This window comes from Chiloscyllium plagiosum, unplaced genomic scaffold, assembly GCF_037043375.1.
Source record: "Chiloscyllium plagiosum isolate Xiang-an unplaced genomic scaffold, Cpla_swu_hap1 HiC_scaffold_7, whole genome shotgun sequence".
NCBI lineage: Eukaryota > Metazoa > Chordata > Chondrichthyes > Orectolobiformes > Hemiscylliidae > Chiloscyllium > Chiloscyllium plagiosum.
In genome coordinates, this window is record NW_028270145.1 from 8402279 (window position 1) to 8421971 (window position 19693).

At 42.0% G+C, this 19693-nt stretch overlaps 1 protein-coding gene across 1 annotated transcript in view; it reads left to right on the top strand.

Annotated features, from left to right (window-relative positions):
* The window catches only part of LOC122551280 (inactive phospholipase C-like protein 1), a 340754-nt gene that overhangs the window by 258530 nt on the left and 62531 nt on the right, over positions 1–19693 (top strand). The window contains exon 2 of the mRNA XM_043692934.2: positions 16842–19310. Coding sequence (XP_043548869.1) covers positions 16842–19310 — 2469 coding nt within the window. The remainder of the gene's footprint in view (positions 1–16841; positions 19311–19693) is intronic.

Genomic DNA, 19693 nt, shown 5'->3' on the forward strand with positions numbered 1-19693 from the left:
TGAAGAACGTGTGGAGAGCATACTGTCAGGATTACCCAAATGTTTGGGATAATGGTATCCCATTTGTATTGTTCACCATTAGAGATGCCCCAAATGAACTTACTCAACTCCCTTCAAGTTAATATTTGGGCATGAAGCGAGAGGCCCTTTGAAATTAATTGAAGAAAAATTGACAGGACCAAAGTCAGAGATCTCACACTTAGATTATGTATCGGAGGTGATGGAGAGGTTAAATCAAGTAGGTGAGTTAGCTAAACAGCATCTAAAGAGGGCACAGCATAGAATGAAGCAGGTGGCAGATAAAAACTCTGGGACACAGACATTTTCCCAAAGGGATGACATGTTAGCATTGTTACCAGTGATAGGAGATTCCATCAAAGCCAGGTTTAGTGGTCCCGATCAAATTGAGAAAAGTCAAGTCAGCTGAATTATCTGGTACAGATGCCAGATAGAAAAAAAACTGTATTGGGTATCAATTAGATTACTTACAGTGTGGAAACAGGCCCTTTGGTTCAACAAGTCCACACTGATCCTCCAAAGAGCAACCCACCCAGACCCATTCCCCTACATTTACCCTTTCACCTAACACTAACAGTAATTTAGCATGGCCTATTCACCTAACCTGCACGCTTTTGGACTGTGGGAGGAAACCGGAGCATCCGGAGGGAATGCACACAGACACAGGGAGAATGTGCAAACTCCACACTGATAGTTGCCTGAGGTGGGAATTGAACCCAGGTCTCTGGTGTTGTGAGGCAGCAGTGCTAACCACTGTGCCACCGTGATGCCCATGTTGAAACTGTATTATTCTAGAGAGAAAGAACTGGAGAAACAGGTGTTAATTACTGCCCAGAGACTGAGGAATCAAATCCAGATATTGTGGATTTTGATCTACCTCAAAATATGTTAAAAATGAAGTCTTTGAGGAGTGGGATAGGTTAGTAAACTATCTATCTCAGGAGCAAAGAATGCAGTTGAAAAGTTTGGTACTGCAGTATGAGGACATATGTAGGAATCAGATGGAGAGAACTAATGCTATTGTACACAAAATATACTTAGGGAATGCTGTTCCAATAAAACAACACCCTATCAGCTTAATCCTTTCAAAGCAAGACAGGTCTAGAAGGAGGTGGAAGCCATGCTCAAGGAGGATATCATCGAACCGAGCCAGAACAAGTAGAGTTCACCGATCATCTTAGTTCCCAAACTGGATGGGACTCAATGATTTTGCATGGATTTTTGGAAGGTCAACACCATTACAAAATTTGACTCAAATCCAATACTGAGATTGGAGGACTGTATTGAGAAAGTTAAACAAGCCAGTTACATCACCAAGTTGGACTTACTGTGTGGTAACTGGCAGGTAGCTTTATCAGAGATGATGGAAGATGTTTCTGCATTTGTAACCCCAAATAGACTATATCAATTTAAAGTAATGCCCTTTGGAATGAAGAATGCCCCCACCACATTCTAAAGACTCATGAACAGAGGTGTCACTGGAACAACAGACTATGCAGTCTATTTGGACGATGTAGTGACCATTAATAAGTCCTGGGAAGATCCCATGGTACAGTTGGCAGAGCTCTTTGAATGACTACAAGAAGCAAAAGTGGTAATAAGCTTAAACAAAATGAATTCATGAAAGCAGAGGTGACGGTCTTGGGACATATCATCAGCCATGGAAGGTTGAACTCACGGATCGCAAAGATGAAGGTCATTGAGGAATTTCCATGACCAACCCGAAGAAAGAGGTGCTTCAATTCTTGGGACTAAGTGGATTCTATTGGAAGCTTGTTCCAAACTTCAGCAGTGTAGTGGCACCATTAATCGATTTGCTGAAGAAGAACACAAAGTTTTGGTGGATAGAACAATGCCAATAGGCATTCGACCATTTAAAAGCAATATTAACAACAGCACCAGTTTTAGCTACACCAAACTTTTTGAATCTTGCCATTGATGCTAGTGACATTAAAGTTGGAACTGTACTGATACTGGAAGATGATAATGGGATTGAACTGCCAGTTGGCAGTTTTAAAGAAACTCAACATCCACCAGAGGAAATCACTATTGAAAAAGAACTTTTGAGTTTGGTATTGGCTTTACAACATTTTAATGTATATATCATGAACAATATGTCAGAGAGGGTTGTGTACACAGATCACAATTGTCTTACATTCTTGGAATGCTTTAAAGACAAGAATATGAGACTACTTGATTGGAACTGTATGTTACAGTTTTAATTTACAAATCATATATGTTGCACATTGTAAGAATATAATCGCAGATGCATTATAGCAGATTTAACTGATAAAGTATAGATGAGATTGGTATCTATTCAAGGTTTTTTTTAATATATATATATATATATATATATATATGTGGGAAGAAATCAATATGAACTTAGATTAAAGTCATATGTGTGCCATGGTAAGGTGGTTAAGGAATAGAGAGAAAATAAAACAGGCCATCTTTTCATTATGATGATTCATTTTTTCTTAAGAGGTGAGGTGTTATGAAGGTGTAGGTGTGTACTGTACCTTTAAGAGAGAGAGAGAAGCGAGCAAGAAAGCACAGAGTGTGCTGAACAATTTTAAAATGTAACATTTGGTTGAAACAAATAGCTGGAATTGCATTGCCGTGGAACAAAAGCAAATTCACATTTGGCCAATCAGTTTAAATTATGCCCCATTTACCAAGATCCAGTTGAATTTGAATTTTACTGTTTGGAATGACATCAAACCAATGAAATGATCTGATGTTTTGGGGTATAAAACTGGACATTTTGAACAGTTGGGGGAAAACTGCAAAGAGCAGCCAAGCAAACACCAATGTAGAGCTAGCTGGATAACTCTCTGAAAGGTACCTGTCCATAAGAAATTTGTGCAGCAGAACACTGAAGCCGACGTAGAGAAATCTACAGAGAAAGTTCGACATCCAAAGACGACAACTGGGTTTGAAAGTGATTTGCCGTAAATTTAAGGGGGAATTTAATGGGCCAGTATTGTAGAGTGGGAGGTAATAGATAGGTTTAAGAGAAAAGAGTTGTAAATAGTTGTTGTTTAATGTTCTCCGTTGAACTTAAAGAATAAACTTATTAATTTTTACTTTAAATAGTGACATCTGGGATAGTTCTTTGCCTCTTGAAATTTAACAGATTACTGCGCAAGATGAGCTTCTCTGTGTGTCGTGTTTAAATTAGCAGAGGGGTTTACCCCGTGTCGTAATAAAATGATACAGTGAATTTGAGGTTAAGGCCCTGATTTATGAAGGCATGGGTTGAGTGAGAAACCTGGACTTCAGCACACCTGGATAAGGTAACAAAATCATCAATGATACCAAGCTGAATCTTCTGACCCTCATGAGGTGTAAGGGCATGTGAAAAAGGTCTAATTAAACTGTGTAGGTTGTATATCAGCTTGCTAGGTGGCCCTTGACCTACACTAATTTATGTATACTCAGAGGCTAGGACACTAGGCCATGGGTTATCTAATGAGAGTCACCCTTGCTTCCAGCTCTATCACCCTCTCTCCTTCCCTAACCCTCTCCTCCTTCCCAAACCCTCTCCAATTCACGTGACTCCCAATCACAGATCTGACCATCAACACTTACCTTTTCCCCAGTTGTTGTTCACAAGCTCCAGGAGTTTTGCAGTGTTTGGCAGCAGCCACAGGCTCCTCCATGGTGCTATTGGTCAGCCGTTCTAGACAATTAGGACATTGTATCATCACAAAGAGCATATATTAATGGGAAAATGTTTCAATTATTCAGCAGGTTACATAGATAGCATCTGGGAAACAAGAAATCAAACTTGTTTTGTTTGACGCCACCTTCCCATTCTCGTGTCATGTTTGGTTGCTGTATTGTTCATGCACATTTCCATCCAGATTTTAGTATTTCTCTTCAAAGTTTTAATGCTTTGTGACCCAGGTTAATAGTTTGAAGAGATAAGTTACCATAATTCTCATTCAGAACATGGAATTGGAACCTTAAGATATGTTAACTAAATTTCCCCAGGTTGACAGAATGAGGACTGAAATGTAAAGTTGATAGTTTCAGATGAACAGAGAAATAAAGTTACAAAAAAGTGCAACCATTATTTCCAAAACCCTTTTAAATCAATAGATTCAGTATTTACCACCTGATCCTCGCAGAAATTTCTGTTAAAAATAGATGCTATCAGGATGGTGGATCTGATGCAGCATTGTACAGTCTTGCCGTGTTGCATCCAATTGTAAATGGATCACAAGCATTTGTGGGGTTTTACTAGTGTGGCTATTTCTTCCTGATCCTGAAGGTCTCACTTGATACAACATTTTGGATCTGATTTGAATGGGGTTAAAACTGAGGCAGATCTGGGTCCTGCACAATTTCTGGTCCCCACCTCACCCGATGTACAATAAGAATCAACATTTACCCTCTTCATCTCTAGAAATGTAAAACACTCAGGTTTATGAATGAAAAATTATTGAGGAATGTTCAGTAAATGCTGCTACACCCCCCGACCCCCCCCAACCCTGTGATGGATGTCTGTCAATAATTTAGATAAGAATATAGGAAGCATGCTTAGTAAGTTTGTTGAAGACACCAAAATTGGTGGTAGAGTAGACAGTGAGGAAGATTATCTAAGATTACAAAGGGATCGTGATAAATTAGGCCAATGGGGCGAGGAGTGGCAGATGACATTTAATTTAAATAAATGCAAGGTGTTGCAATTTGGTAATATGAACAAGACCATTTACTACTCTGAAGGGAAGAGTAAACAAGATATAGTTCATTGCATGTTAGAAACAAAATACAAGTTATACTTGATAAGACATATTATAGAGAGTATAAGGATGACATGGACATCAGGTCTTATTCCTTTGTGATCCTATGATTAGAACTTAGACATTGCTAAAAGCAAACTAGAAGTTGAAACTTTTCATCTTGTTCTTATCAAAACTAAGGTAAATGGATCAGACTTATGAAAAATAAGATGTCACTTTGTACAGAATGAGAAGAATGTGCTAATTGGTTGGGCCATAATGAGCATGGAGATGCAGCAAAAACGGTTAACTGTCAACTTTAATTATCTGACAAGGCAGCTATATTCTGATTGGTCAAGGCTTTGCCATGGAGATGCAGCTGTCCACATGACCTTTTGTTTTTTTAAAAGGTACAGTGCATGTCCAAACTTCTTTGGCCTATATAAAACAAAGTCTTGTGTATTTATGTTATACCTTCTAGCACATGCAAATGCATCATACTTTGGACATGGCTGATGATCTCAAATTGCTTTCTTGCTGGCTGCATGTTACTGTGCTCAATCAACAAAATATTTTGTTTTCTTACTAGTTCTGACAAGCACAAAGTCAAAAGCTTCAATTTCAAGTCTTGCTTTAGCATTGCTTAAGATCCCATCAAATCTCATAATTTCAAACTTCAGAAAAGTGCAAACCAGATCCTCCATCAGGCGTAATTCTGCTACTAGAAATCATTTGATGAAAAAGTCTTGACTAAGGCGTACACTAGAAACCAGTTTAAGATCAGCCTTTGCATACGTTTGGAGTGACAACATGACTGTGCAGCTTCAAATGAATGTTGCTCAAGACCTTATTTTAAATGAGCCAAAACCTTTGTGCATACATTGCACTTTGTTCAATAAAAGTTGGGGAGGGGGGTGGTCATGGAGATAGCCAAGTTCTACTGCATCACCAGAGCTATGCTCTAACCAATCAGAATATACTGTTTGGTCTGAGAATTAAGATTGACCGTGAGCTGTGTATCTCCATGCCAATAATGGCCCAACCAATCAGCATCCTCTTCTCATTCTGTATAAAAAGATATCTCTATTATAGAGTCATCGAGACATAGAGATGTACAGCATGGAAATAGACCCTTTGGTCTAAACTGTCCATGCATACCAGATATTCCAACCCAATCTCGTCCCACCTGCCAGCACCCGGCCCATATCCCTCCAGACCCTTCCTATTCATATACCCATCCAAATGCCTTTTAACTGTTGCAACTGTTCCACCACTTCTTCTGGCAGCTCATTCCATACACGTATCACCCTCTGCATGAAAAAGTTGCCCCTTAAGTCTCTTTTATATCTTTCCCCTCTCACCTTAAACCCAAGTCCTCTAGTTCTGAATTCTCCCATCCCAGGGAAAAGACCTTGTCTATTTATCCTATCCATGCCTCTCATAATTTTGAAAACCTCTATAAGGTTACCCCTCAGCCTCCGACACTCCAGGGAAAACAGCTCCAGCCTGTTCAGCCTCTCCCTATAGCTCAAATCCTCCAACCCTGGCAACATCCTTGTAAATCTTTTCTGAACCCTTTCAAGTTTCACAACATCTTTCCGATAGGAAGGAGACCAGAATTGCACACAATATTCCAACAGTGGCCTAACCAATGTCCTGTACAGCCGCAACATGACCTCCCAACTCCTGTACTCAGTACTGTGACCATTAAAGGAAAGCATGCCAAACGCCTTATTCACTATCCTATCTACCTGCGACTCCACTTTCAAGGAGCTATGAACCTGCACTCCAAGGTCTCTTTGTTCAGCAAAAGTCCCTAGGACCTTACCATTAAGTGTATAAGTCTTGCTAAGATTTGCTTTCCAAAATGCAGCACCTCGCATTTATCTGAATTACACTCCATCTGCTACTTCTCAGCCCAATCGTCCATCTGATCAAGATTCCGTTGTAATCTGAGGTAACCTTCATCGCTGTCGACTCCACCTCCAATTTTGGTGTCATCTGCAAACTTACAAACTATACCTCTTATGCTCGCATTCAAATCATTTATATAAATGACAAAAAGTAGAGGACCCAGCACCGATCCTTGTGGCACTCCACTGATCACAGGCCTCCAGTCTGAAAAACAATCCTCCACCACCACCCTCTTTTTTTTTACCTTTGAGCCTGTACTGTATCCAAATGATTAGTTCTCCCTGTATTCCATGAGATCTAACCTTGCTAACTAATCTCCCATGGGGAATCTTGTCGAATGCCACACTGAAGTCCATATAGATCACGTCTACCGCTCTGCCCTCATCAATCCTCTTTGTTACTTCTTAAAAAAAAACTCAATCACGTTTGTGAGACATGATATCCCACGCACAAAAACATGCTGACTATCCCTAATCAGTCCTTGCCTTTCCAAATGCATGTACATCCTGTCCCTCAGGATTCCCTCCAACAACTTGCCCACCACCGACGTCAGGCTCACTGGTCTATAGTTCCCTGGCTTGTCCTTACCACCCTTCGGAAACAATGGCACCGCATTAGCCAACCTCCAGTCTTCCGGCACCTCACCTGTGACTATTGATGATACAAATATCTCAGCAAGAGGCCCACAATCACTTCTCTAGCTTCCCACAAGAGTTCTCGGGTACACCTGATCAGGTCCTGGGGATTTATCTGCCTTTATGTGTTTCAAGACATCCAGCACTTCTTCCTCTGTAATATGGACATTTTTCAAGATGTCACCATCTATTTCCCTACATTCTATATCTTCCATATTTTTTTCCACAGTAAATACTGATGCAAAATATTTGTTTCCTATCTTCCCCATTTTCTGCGGTTCCACACAAAGGACGCCTTGCTGGTCATTGAGGGTTTAGATCAGAGTGGTGCTAAAAGCACAGCAGGTCAGGCAGCATCCGAGGAGCAGGAAAATCGACCTTTTGAGCAAAAGCCTTCATCAGGAATGACCTTGAAGGGGCCCTATTCTCCCTTAGTTACCGTTTTGTCCTTAATGTATTTGTAAAAACCCTTTGGATTCTCCTTAATTCTATTTGCCCTCTTTTTGCCCTCCTGATTTTCCTCTTCAGTATACTCCGACTGCTTTTATACTCTTCTAAGGATTCACTCGATCTATCCTGTCTATACCTGACATATGCTTTCTTCTTTTTCTTAACCAAGCCCTCAATTTCTTTAGTCATCCAGCATTCCCTATACTTACCAGCCTTTCCTTTAACTTTTGACAGGAATATACTTTTTCTAGATTCTCGTTATCTCATTTCTGAAGGCTTCCCATTTTCCAGCCGTCCCTTTACCTGCGAACATCTGTGCCCAATCAGCTTTTGAAAGTTCTTGCCTAATATCGTCAAAATTGGCCTTCCTCCAATTTAGAACTTCAACTTTTAGATCTGGTCTATCCTTTATCATCACTATTTTAAAACGAATAGAATTATGGTCACTGTCCCCAAAGTGCTCCCCCACTGACACCTCAGTCACCTGCCCTGCCTTATTTCCCAAGAGTAGGTCAAGTTTTGCAACATCTCTAGTAGGTACGTCCACATACTGAATCAGAAAATTGTCTTGTACACACTTCACAAATTCTTCTCCATCTAAACCTATGGCAGTCCTAGTCTATGTTCAGAAAGTTAAAATCCCCTCCCATAACCACCATATTATTCTTACAGATAGCTGAGATGTCTTTACAAGTTTGTTTCTCAATTTCCCTCTGACTATTAGGGTGTCTATAGTACAATTCCAATAAGGTTATCATCCCTTTCTTATTTCTCAGTTCCAACCAAATAACTTCCCTGGATGTGTTTCCAAGAATATTCTCCCTCATTACAGCTGTAATGCTATCCCTTATCAAAAATGTCAATCTCCCTCCTTTCTTGCCTCCCTTTCTATCCTTCCTGTAGCATTTGTATCCTGGAACATTTAGCTGCCAGTCCTGCCCTTCCCTGAGCTATGTTTCTGTAATTGCTATGATGTCCAAATCCCATGTTCCTAACCATGCCCTGAGTTCATCTGCCTTACCTGTTAGGCCCCTAACAGTTTAATTTATTAGCCCTATCATGTCCCTGCCTGCCCTGACTGTTTGACTCGCTTCTGTTCTCAACTATACCAGTCTCAGATTGACCTCTTTCCTCACTATCTCCCTGGTTTCCACCCCCCCCCCCCCCCGCCAACCTTATTAGTTTAAATCCTCCTGAGCAACTCTAGCAAATCTCCCTCCCTTCCAATTTAGGTGCAATCCGTCCTTCTTGAACAGGTCACTTCTACCCCAAAAGAGATTCGAATGATCCAAAAATGTGAGTCTTTCTCCCATACACCAGCTCCTCAGCCATGCATTCATCTTCTCTATCCTCCTATTCCTGCCCTCACTAGCTTGTAGCACCAGGAGTAATGCAGATATTACTACTCTCAAGGACCTCCTTTTTAACTTCCTGCCTAACTCTCTGTAATCTCCCTTCAGAATCTCAACCTTTTCTCCTCCTATATCGTTGGTTCCAATGTGGACAATGACCTCTTGCTGGCCCCTCTCTCCCTTGAGAACATTCTGCACCCTCTCTGAGACATCCTTGATCTTGGCACCAGGGAAGCAACACACCATTCTGATATTTTGCTGCTGGCCACAGAAATATCTGTCTGTACCTCGGACTAGAGAGTCCCCTAACACAATTGATCTCTTGGAACCCGATGTACCCCTCGTTGCTTTAGAGCCAGTCTCAATATCAGAAACTTGGCTGTTCGTGCTACATTCCCCTGAATCAATCACCCCCTACATTTTCCAAAACAGCATACTTGTTTGAAATAGGGATAGCCACAGAAGACTCCTGCACTAGCTGCCTACCTCTCTCACCTTTCCTGGAGTTAATCCATCTATGTGACTGTGTCTGAGACTTTCTCCCCTCCCTATAGCTGCCCTGCATCACATACTGTTGCTGTTGCAAATACCTCATTGCCTCTCACTGTCTCTCCAACTGATCCATTCGATCTGATAGGATTCGCAACCAGCAGCATTTATTGCAGATATAATCCACATTAACCCTTAAACTCTCTTTAAACTCCCACATCTGACAAGAAATGCATATCACTCTACTAAAGATCATTTTTGCTCCTTCACAATCTACAGACCCAGAAAATAATACCGTCTTACTTCTCTACAAAACACTGCCCCAGGTTGAACTAATAGTTATAGCTTACATGTTAAGTTTAATCAAAAGACATATCTCAAAAACATATAATCAAGAAAGAACTCACTCAACTCACTACTGCAGACTTTCTGTAGGCTACAGTTAAAACAATTCACTTATCTGATTCTGTGCTGTGAACTTCGCCCAAACAGTTCCTCCAAGATCAGTTGTGAATTTCACTGTTTGTTAATTTTCCCAGCGCACTCCTATGTCCAGCGATACGTGAATTCAAACAGCAAAGGCAGGTTCTCTCTCCCTCTCCTGCACTGACCTCACCATGTGCGTCCTTTGTCTGTTCTTCTCCCTTTTGAAACTGCTGTTGTTTTGACCTTTTCTTTTCCAAAATTTCAAAACAATGTAACAGCATATAAAACAGTAACTGCTGCTCCTGGAATTCGAGAAAATCACTTCCAATACCTAAATTACCTCAAAAAAGGAGCAACTGTTACAGCCAGAAATTTTTCCCATTCTCCATCTTGGATTACCCAGAATTCCCTAACAATTTCATAGCATCCGTACAGGCCATTTGGCCCAATATGTCCACACTGACCCTCCAAAGAGTAACCCACCCAGACCCATTCCCCTACTTTATTATCCTATACTTGCTCCTGACTAATGCACTTAATCTACACATCCCTGAACCCAATGGGCAATTTAGCATGGACAATCCAGTCTAATCCTCACACATTTGAATTGAGGGAGGAAACCAGAGCACCACAATGCAGACACAGGGAGAACATGCAAACTCCACAGAGACAGTCACCCGAGGCTGGAATTGAACCTGGGTTACTGGCACTGTGAGGTAGTAGTGCTAACCACCGAACCACCTTGCCAGTATTGTTTTCAAGTTTGTTTCTTTTTTCCCAGTTCTGACAAGTGCAAAGTGAAAAAGCTTCAATTTCAAATCTTGCTTTTGCAATGCTTAAAATACCATGAAATTCCATATGACATCATCACAGTGTGTGACATTTAAAGCACACCTCAGTATTAATCATTTCAGACTCTTATATAAATTGCTTGTACGTGACTCCATATCCACAGTAATGTAGTTGACCCTTATCTGGCCATCCTTGCAAATCACAATGTTTAAGGACAATGGGAAATCCTATGAAACAATGTGGTGAAACAAGCAAATTGTCATTAGTAACCTGTACTATGATTATCTAAACAGTAGGTCAGGCAGCATCCAGGGAACAGGAGAATCGACGTTTCGGGCATAAGCCCTTCTTCAGGAAGGGCTTATGCCCGAAACGTCGATTCTCCTGTTCCCTGGATGCTGCCTGACCTGCTGCGCTTTTCCAGCAACACATTTTCAGCTCTGATCTCCAGCATCTGCAGACCTCACTTTCTTATCTAAACAGTACCAGACCATTAAAAAGTCCTTAACAAATAGAACTAATTTATGGATGTATTAGCTAGTTTTGAGAAGATTTGTGGCTCAGGTTGAGGTTCTGGATGTAGGTTTGCTCGCTGAGCTGGGAGGTTCATTTCCAGACATTTCGTCACCCTACTAGGTAACAACTTCAGTGGGCCTCAGGCAAAGCAGTGTACATGATTCCTGGTTTCTATTTATACGTTGGTGTCTTTGGGTTGGTGATGTCATTTCCTGTGGTCATGTCATTTCCTGTTCTTTTTCTCAGGGGGTGGTAGATGGGGTCTAACTCGATGTGTTTGTTGATGGAGTTCCAGCTGGAAAGCCATGCTTCGAGGAATTCTCGTGCGTGTCTCTGTTTGGCTTGTCCTAAGATGGATGTGTTGTCCCAGTTGAAGTGGTGTCCTTCCTTATCTGTATGTAAGGATACTAGTGAGAGAGGGTTATGTCTTTTTGTGGCTAGTTGGTGTTCATGTATCCTGGTGGCTAGTTTTCTGCCTGTTTGTCCAATGTAGTATTTGTTCTAGTCCTTGCACGGTATTTGTAAATGACATTACTTTTGCTTGTTGTTTGTATAGGGTCTTTCAAGTTCATTAGCTGCTGTTTTAGTGTGTTGGTGGGTTTGTAGGCTATCGTGATGCCAAGGGGTCCAAACATATGGATGTATGTTTGCTCACTGAACTGGAAGGTTCATTTTCAGACGTTTTATCACCATACTAGGCAACATCTTTAGTGAGCCTCCAAACGAAGCACTGCTGATGATTTCTGCTTTCTATTTATATGTTTGGGTATCTTTGGGTTGGTGATGTCAGAATTAATTTATGAATTATTTTCTCCAATCTAGTTGGACATTGTGCCAAGATTAATATTGACAACTTTCTGTATGTATTAGATTTCTCCATATTTGCATTGAAATATTGGACTTTAATCTATTTCCTTCCAGTGTTTTCTTTTAGTTCACATTTATGTTTTTTTATGTTTGCACTCTATTCAAGTATTATGCTGATATTATACAGCAGTAGGGTACTGCATGTATGACAAGAGAGATAGATAGAGAGAGAGAGATAGATAGAGAGTCAGAAAGACAGAGATGATACTAGAAAATGGAGGATGCAATGCTAAGTTCAGAAAAAAGGATAAAAAGTGATTGTGTGAAGACTAAGGGTATATTGAGAACTGAGAAAATTCAAATTTATAACAAGGGAAAAACACAGATATCTGCATTCTATTTATTTTTCTGTATGACTCAGTAGCCTGGACAATAAATAAAAATCTGTGGAAGAAAACAATAGCTTTTGGAATTTGCATTCTAGGACATTTGCCAAAAATGCCATTCACAGATCATGAGGCAAATGAAAAGGAATTTGAAACTACAATGCCAAAAAGACATCTACAAAAGAGCATGTCAGTATTTTGGGGCTAGATTAGAGTGGTGCTGGAAAAGCACAGCAGGTCAGGCAGCATCCGAGGAGCAGGAAAATCAACGTTTTGGGCAAAAGTCCTTCATCAGGTTCCTGATGAAGGGCTTTTACCTGAAACGTCGATTTTCTTGCTCCTCGGATGTTGCCTGACCTGCTGTGCTTTTCCAGCACCATTCTAATCTAGACTCTGATCTCCAGCATCTGCAGTCCTCACTTTTGCCATGTCAGTATTTTGACCATTTTGGTCAGAGCTGAAAAGTTACAGAGATCTCTTCTAGGGAGCAAAGTGGAGAGCAGCAGAAAGAGAAGTAGACGTAGATCTAGGTCGATGTCAAATGTCACAAAGCAGTTACAAGCAAGCTACCTGTGCGAGGATGGCACAAAACAGACAAGTATGATGTACTATAAAGTGACAAGCACGGCGGGCAGAAATGATCAACGAGGTTTGTTGGGACTTGATTTTAGTTGACTGACTGGTATATGTACTTCAGTGTAAAACCCCTCATGCTGAAATCTCTGTGAACTCCAGGTGGAAATGAGTCATTGAGAAACTTGAGTGTTGTCACATATATCCAGAATCACAATGAATACAACATGGATTAAAATAGATTTTAATCAATGTTTCCAGTGCCAATACACAGGGTCACACTTGGTCCAGAAAACTCTGTTTCTGATTTGTTTTCTTCATAAAAGAAATCCCATGGCTTAAATTTACATCCAAATGTTGCTTCCTCAAATAACTATAGTCATTTATTACTGATGAAACACTTCGGACTGAATCTTATGTTTTTGTCTAAAGTCCAAGTGTTTGCAGAGTTTTTAGAGTGATGCCAAGTATGTTTTCTTCCCATATCTTACCGAACTCACCACAGTAACGACTTATCCTGCCCCTATAGAATCCCTTTCGTTTATTCCAGCACCATCTTGCCACACCCTGTTCCAGAACACTTTACCTTTCACCAGATATCTAGGAATTGACTGGCATCATTGGTGCCTACTCCATATTTTAAAATCTGTTGTTTACCTGGACAAGCACTGTCACTCTGGTGCTGCCCTGCATGGTTCCTTATATTTTCACAGGACAAGAAAGATGGGCCTTGACGTCCCCCAGTCAGAATACATTCTGTGTCCTTGCCACCCTCAGTACTTCCTCAAAGTGGTGTGCAATGTGAAGAAATATTGTTTCATCAGCTGGGTGGGCTGATATGTGATAACCAATGAGATTGTCCATTTTGACCAAATGCCATAAGACTTTGTGGTGTCTGGAGTCAATGTTGAGGACTCCCAGGTTAATTCTCTTCTGATTATGCATTATTGCTCAGTCAACCAATAGAACAGGACATATCCAGGAGTGGCATCTAGAACATTATAAGGCATGACTGTTTTGCTGCTGCCTGATTAGCCTGTTCAACACCTCGAGAGGTTTGTAAGAAGGACTTTAATGGTTGGTAGGACTGAATCAGTAATTAGGTTGACACCAGGCTATTCATCTGGTTTCATTCCTTAGGACCTTTTTTTTTTAGCATCTTCCCAGGGTGATATGGGGATAATGGGGGTTGAAAATTGAGGTGCTGCAAAAGCGCAGCAGGCCAGGCAGCATCCGAGGAGCAGGAGAATCGACGTTTCGGGCATAAGCCCTTCTTCAGGAATGAGGCTGTTGTGCCAAGCGGGCTGAGATAAAAGGTAGTGGGGGTGGGGGGGGGGTGGAATATGATCGGTGGAAGGAGGTGAGGGTGATAGGCCGGAGAGGGGGTGGGGTGGAGAGGTCGGGAAGAAAATTGCAGGTCAAGAGGGCGGTGCTGAATCCGGGGGTTGAGACTGAGATAAGGTGGGGGGAGGGGAAATGAGGAAGCTGGAGAAATCTACATTCATCCCGTGTGGTTGGAGGGTTCCTAGGTGGAAGATGAGGCGCTCTTCCTCCAGGCGTTGTGTGGCCAGGGTGTGGCGATGGAGGAGGCCAAGGACCTACATGTCCTTGGTGGAGTGGGAGGGGAGTTAAAGTGTTCAGCCATGGGGTGATTGGGTTGGTTGGTGCAGGTGTCCCAGAGGTGATCTCTGAAACGTTCTGCAAGTAGGCGGCCAGTCTCCCCAGTGTAGAGGAGACCACATCTGGTGCAGCGGATACAGTAAATGATGTGTGTGGAGGTGCAGGTGAATTTGCAACGGATATGGAAGGATCCATTGGAGCCTTGGAGGGAGGTTAGGGGGGAGGTGAGGGCGCAAGCTTTGCACTTCTTGCGGTTGCAGGGGAAGGTGCCGGGAGTGGAGGTTGGGTTGGTGGAGAGTGTGGACCTGACGAGGGAGTCACGGAGGGAGTGGTCTCTTCGGAACGCTGATAGGGGTGGGGAGGGAAATATATCCCTGGTGGTAGGGTCCTTTGGAGGTGGCGGAAATGACGTAGGATGATACGATGTATTCGGAGGTTGGTGGGGTGGAAGGTGAGGACCAGTGGGATTCTGTCCTGTTGACGACTGGAGAGGCGGGGTTCAGGGGCGGAGGTGTGGGAGGTGGAGGGCGTGGGTGGTGTCCTGAAAGTAGGTGGGGAGTTCTTGGACTAAGGGGAACAGGACAGTGTCGAGGTATGCAGCGATGAGTTCGGTGGGGCAGGAGCAGGCTGAGACAATGGGTCGGCCGGGGCATTCGGGTTTGTGGATTTTGAGCAGGAGGTAGAAACGGGCGGTGCGGGGTTGTGGGACTGTAAGATTGGAGGCGGTGGATGGGAGATCCCCCGAAGTGATGAGGTTATGGATGATCTGGGAGATGATGGTTTGGTGGTGGGAGGTGGGGTTATGGTCCAGGGGGCAGTAGGAGGAGGTGTCTGCGAGTAGGCGTCCAGCTTCAGCGGTGTAAAGATTGGTGCACCAAACTACCACTGCGCCTCCCTTGTCTGCCGGTTTGATGGTGAGGTTGGGGTTGGAGCGGAGGGAGTGGAGGGCTGCGTGTTATGAGGATGAGAGGTTGGAGTGTGTGAGAGGGGTGGACAGGTTGAGGAGGTCAATGTCGCAGCGGCAGTTGGATATGAAGAGACCGAGGGCGGGTAAGACGCCAGCACGGGGTGTCCAGGTGGATGGAGTGTGTTGGAGGCGGGAGAAGGGGTCATCAGAGAGTGGGCGAGACTTCTTGTTGAAGAAGTAGGTGCAGAGGTGAAGGCGGCAGAAGAAATGCTCGATGTCTAGCCGCTTGTCGAACTCATTGATCCGGGAGCGTATGGGGATGAAGGTGAGGCCTCTGCTGAGGACTGATTGTTCATCCTCAGAGAGGAGGAGGTCTGGAGGGATGGTGAAAATACGGCAGGGCTGGGAGCTAGGACCTGGTGTGGGGCTGGAGCTAGAGTGGGGGCGGAGTTAGGCATGGGGGCACTCCGCCAAGGACATGCAGGTCCTTGGCCTTCTCCATCGCCAGACCCTGGCCACACAACGCCTGGAGGAAGAGCGCCTCATCTTCCGCCTAGGAACCCTCCAACCACACGGGATGAATGTAGATTTCTCCAGCTTCCCCTCCCCCCACCTTATCTCAGTCCCAACCCCTGGATTCAGCACCGCCCTCTTGACCTGCAATCTTCTTCCCAACCTCTCCGTCCCCACCCCCTCTCCGGCCTATCACCCTCACCCTCACCTCCTTCCATCTATCATATTCCCAGCACCCCTCCCCCAAATCTGGCCTGGCCTGCTGTGCTTTTCCAGCACTACACTTTTCAATTCTGGTCTCCGCATCTGCTGTCCTCACTTTCTCCTGATATGGAGATAAGCCTTTCTAGTCAATTAGTGATTAAGTTTGGTAGATAATGTCAGATAGTATGATGGGTACTGATTCAAGATTGAAGTAGATAAACAGTTGAAACAAAGATGGTACAAGGATAAAGGGAAAAGTGGGAATGACTGGGTTGTTCAATATAACAGCCAGCATCGACTTCTCTTGGAATGTACTGTTTTTATGATTAGAATGATTATGCACTTCTAATGCCATTCTTATGAAAGTAGATTTATCTTTTCATTTGGGAATGGCAAGTGGTATGATGTCTGGTGAAGAAGAGAAAAAAATGAAAAAGACAAACAATTTATACTTCATAACTCAATAATGTCAAAACTTGCATAATCATCCTTGTTTTGCATTTTTCCCATAGGATTCTACAAAACAGAAGCACGAACAGAAGAAAACTGTATCATTCAGTAGCATGCCTTCTGAAAAGAAAATTAACAATGCCAGTGACTGTATCAGCTTCATGCAAGCTGGCTGTGAGTTGAAGAAAATACGTTCAAATACTCGAATCTATAGTCGCTTTTTTACTTTAGATCCTGACCTTCAGGCTTTACGTTGGGAACCTTCCAAGAAGGATCCTGAAAAGGCTAAACTTGAAATTTCTTCTCTTAAAGAAGTCCGAGTTGGAAAAAACACAGAGACTTTCAGAAGTTGTGCAGTTGTGGATCAGATTTGTGAAGACTGTTCATTCTCCTTAATATATGGAGAAAACTATGAGTCTTTGGATTTGGTAGCCAGTTCTGCAGATATTGCTAATATCTGGGTTACAGGCCTCCGCTACGTCATTTCACATAATAAGCAAACATTGAATTTGATAGATGGGAGCCAGAATACGCTAAGGACCACATGGCTTCATTCTGTGTTCAGTGAAAATAGTAAAGCCAGCAATGGAATTATGTTGGAAGATGAAGCTGTGAAGGTGATAATGCAACTCAATCATGGTTTAAAAGAATCAAAAATCAGAATTAAAATTAGAGAGTTACAAAATAATAAAGGGAAACTAGCTACCTGGGTAACAAAGGAGGAATTTACTGACATTTACTATGATCTTTGCACTAGGCCTGAGGTTTATTTCTTGCTTGTGCAAATTTCTAGGAATAAAGAATTTCTGGATGCCAAAGACTTGATGTTTTTTTTAGAAACTGAACAAGGAATGATCAATGCAACTGAAGAAATGTGCCTTGATCTTATACGAAGGTATGAGCCTTCAAAGCAAGGTCAGCTGAATGGTAATCTCAGTATTGATGGCTTTACTCGGTACCTGATATCACCAGAATGCAATATATTTGATCCAGAGCACAAAAAAGTCTGTCAAGATATGACTCAACCTCTATCCCATTACTATATCAATGCATCTTATAACACCTATGTTGCAGAAAACACCGCTAGAAGCTCTTCTGATCTGCTTGGATATATTAGGGCCTTAAAGTTGGGCTGCAGAAGTATTGAACTTGATGTATACGACGGTCCAAATGAACCAGTTGTCAGTAAACGCAACAATGTGACCTCACCAATCAGCTTCAATAATGTCATTAAAGTAATTAATCAGTATGCCTTTGTAACCTCCGAGTACCCTTTGATTATATGTTTGCGAAATCACTGTTCAGTAGGGCAACAAAAAGTCATGGCACAAAAACTGAAAATGATCCTTGGAAACAAAATATTTACAGAAACACCAAATTCAACACAAAGGTACCTCCCATCACCAGAGAAGTTAAAGAGGAAAATTATCTTGAAGGGAAAGAAATTGCCGCAAAACATTGACTTAGCTGAAGGTGATGTGACAGATGAAGATGAAGAAACAGAAAGTTCCCGAAGTTTAACAGATACATTTTTTGTTACTAAGCGGACTATTCATCTATGTAGGGAGCTCTCAGATTTGGTTACTTTATGTAAAACTGTACAATTCAACAATTTTCATAATTCAATGAAGAGGCAGAAATATTGGGAAATGTGTGATTTTGGTGAAGGTGAGGCACGTGCATTGGCAAATGAATATCCAGATGACTTTGTGAACTACAATAAGAGATTTCTGTCACGAGTGTATCCTAGCAATTTCGGATTTGAGTCAAGCAATTTGAATCCGCAAGAATTCTGGAATTGTGGCTGCCAACTGGTAACCATCAATTATCAGACCCCTGGTCCAATGTTGGATCTTAATGTTGGTTGGTTTCGACAGAATGGGTGTTGTGGCTATGTCCTACGCCCTGCAGTTATGCGTGATGAGGTGTCCTACTTCAATGCATATATTAAAGGAATAGTTCCTGGATCCTTACCTCAGCTTCTACATGTAAAGATTATTAGTGGTCAGATGTTTCCAAAGCCAAGAGGTTCTGGAACAAAAGGAGATGTCATCGATCCATATGTGTATTTGGAAATCCGCGGCATTCCTGCAGATTGTGCAGAAGTGAGAACAAGGACTGTTCATTTAAATGGAGAGAATCCTATTTTTGATGAAAGTTTTGAATTTGAAATCAACCTGCCTGAGCTTGTAACACTCCGATTTGTTGTTTTAGATGATGACTACATTGGAGATGAATTTATTGGCCAGTACACAATCCCATATGAGTGTTTACAGTCCGGTTATCGGCATATCCCTTTACACTCATTCACTGGGGAAGAAATTGAGCTTGCTACACTTTTTGTTCACATTGCAATAACAGACCGAAGAGGTGGGGGAAAGGCTCACAAGCGTGGATATTCTGTCAGAAAAGGAAAGAACACAATAAAATACACAATGTTAAGAAATACTGGGATCAAGATTGTTGACGATGCGTTTAAAATTGCAGGCCAACCATTACGAGAAGCTACAGATATCCGAGAAAATATGCAGGTAATGAAATTGGAGATAAAATGTATTGTAATGTTTACAATTGTAACTGGATGAGGTTGCACTAAACAACTAAGCCCTGTTTAACATAAGTGTTTAAAATCAGTATACAACTGGATTTGCTAAACTTAAGGATGTAAAATAGCACCAAAACATTAATTGCCCTATTCCTTCAAAACTTGGTCAATAGTGTTCCATGAATAGGGATCTTGTGGCAACCCTCCACTGCCTCTCCCTATTTCAATCTGTATTTGTAACCAACCAAAATTGCTGCATTCCTCCAACTCCTTCAACTACTTTCACTGAAACTCTAAAATATTCATAGAATTTAACCCTTCATCATATCCCTTATATGATATCACATATTCTTTGATAATGCTGTTGTG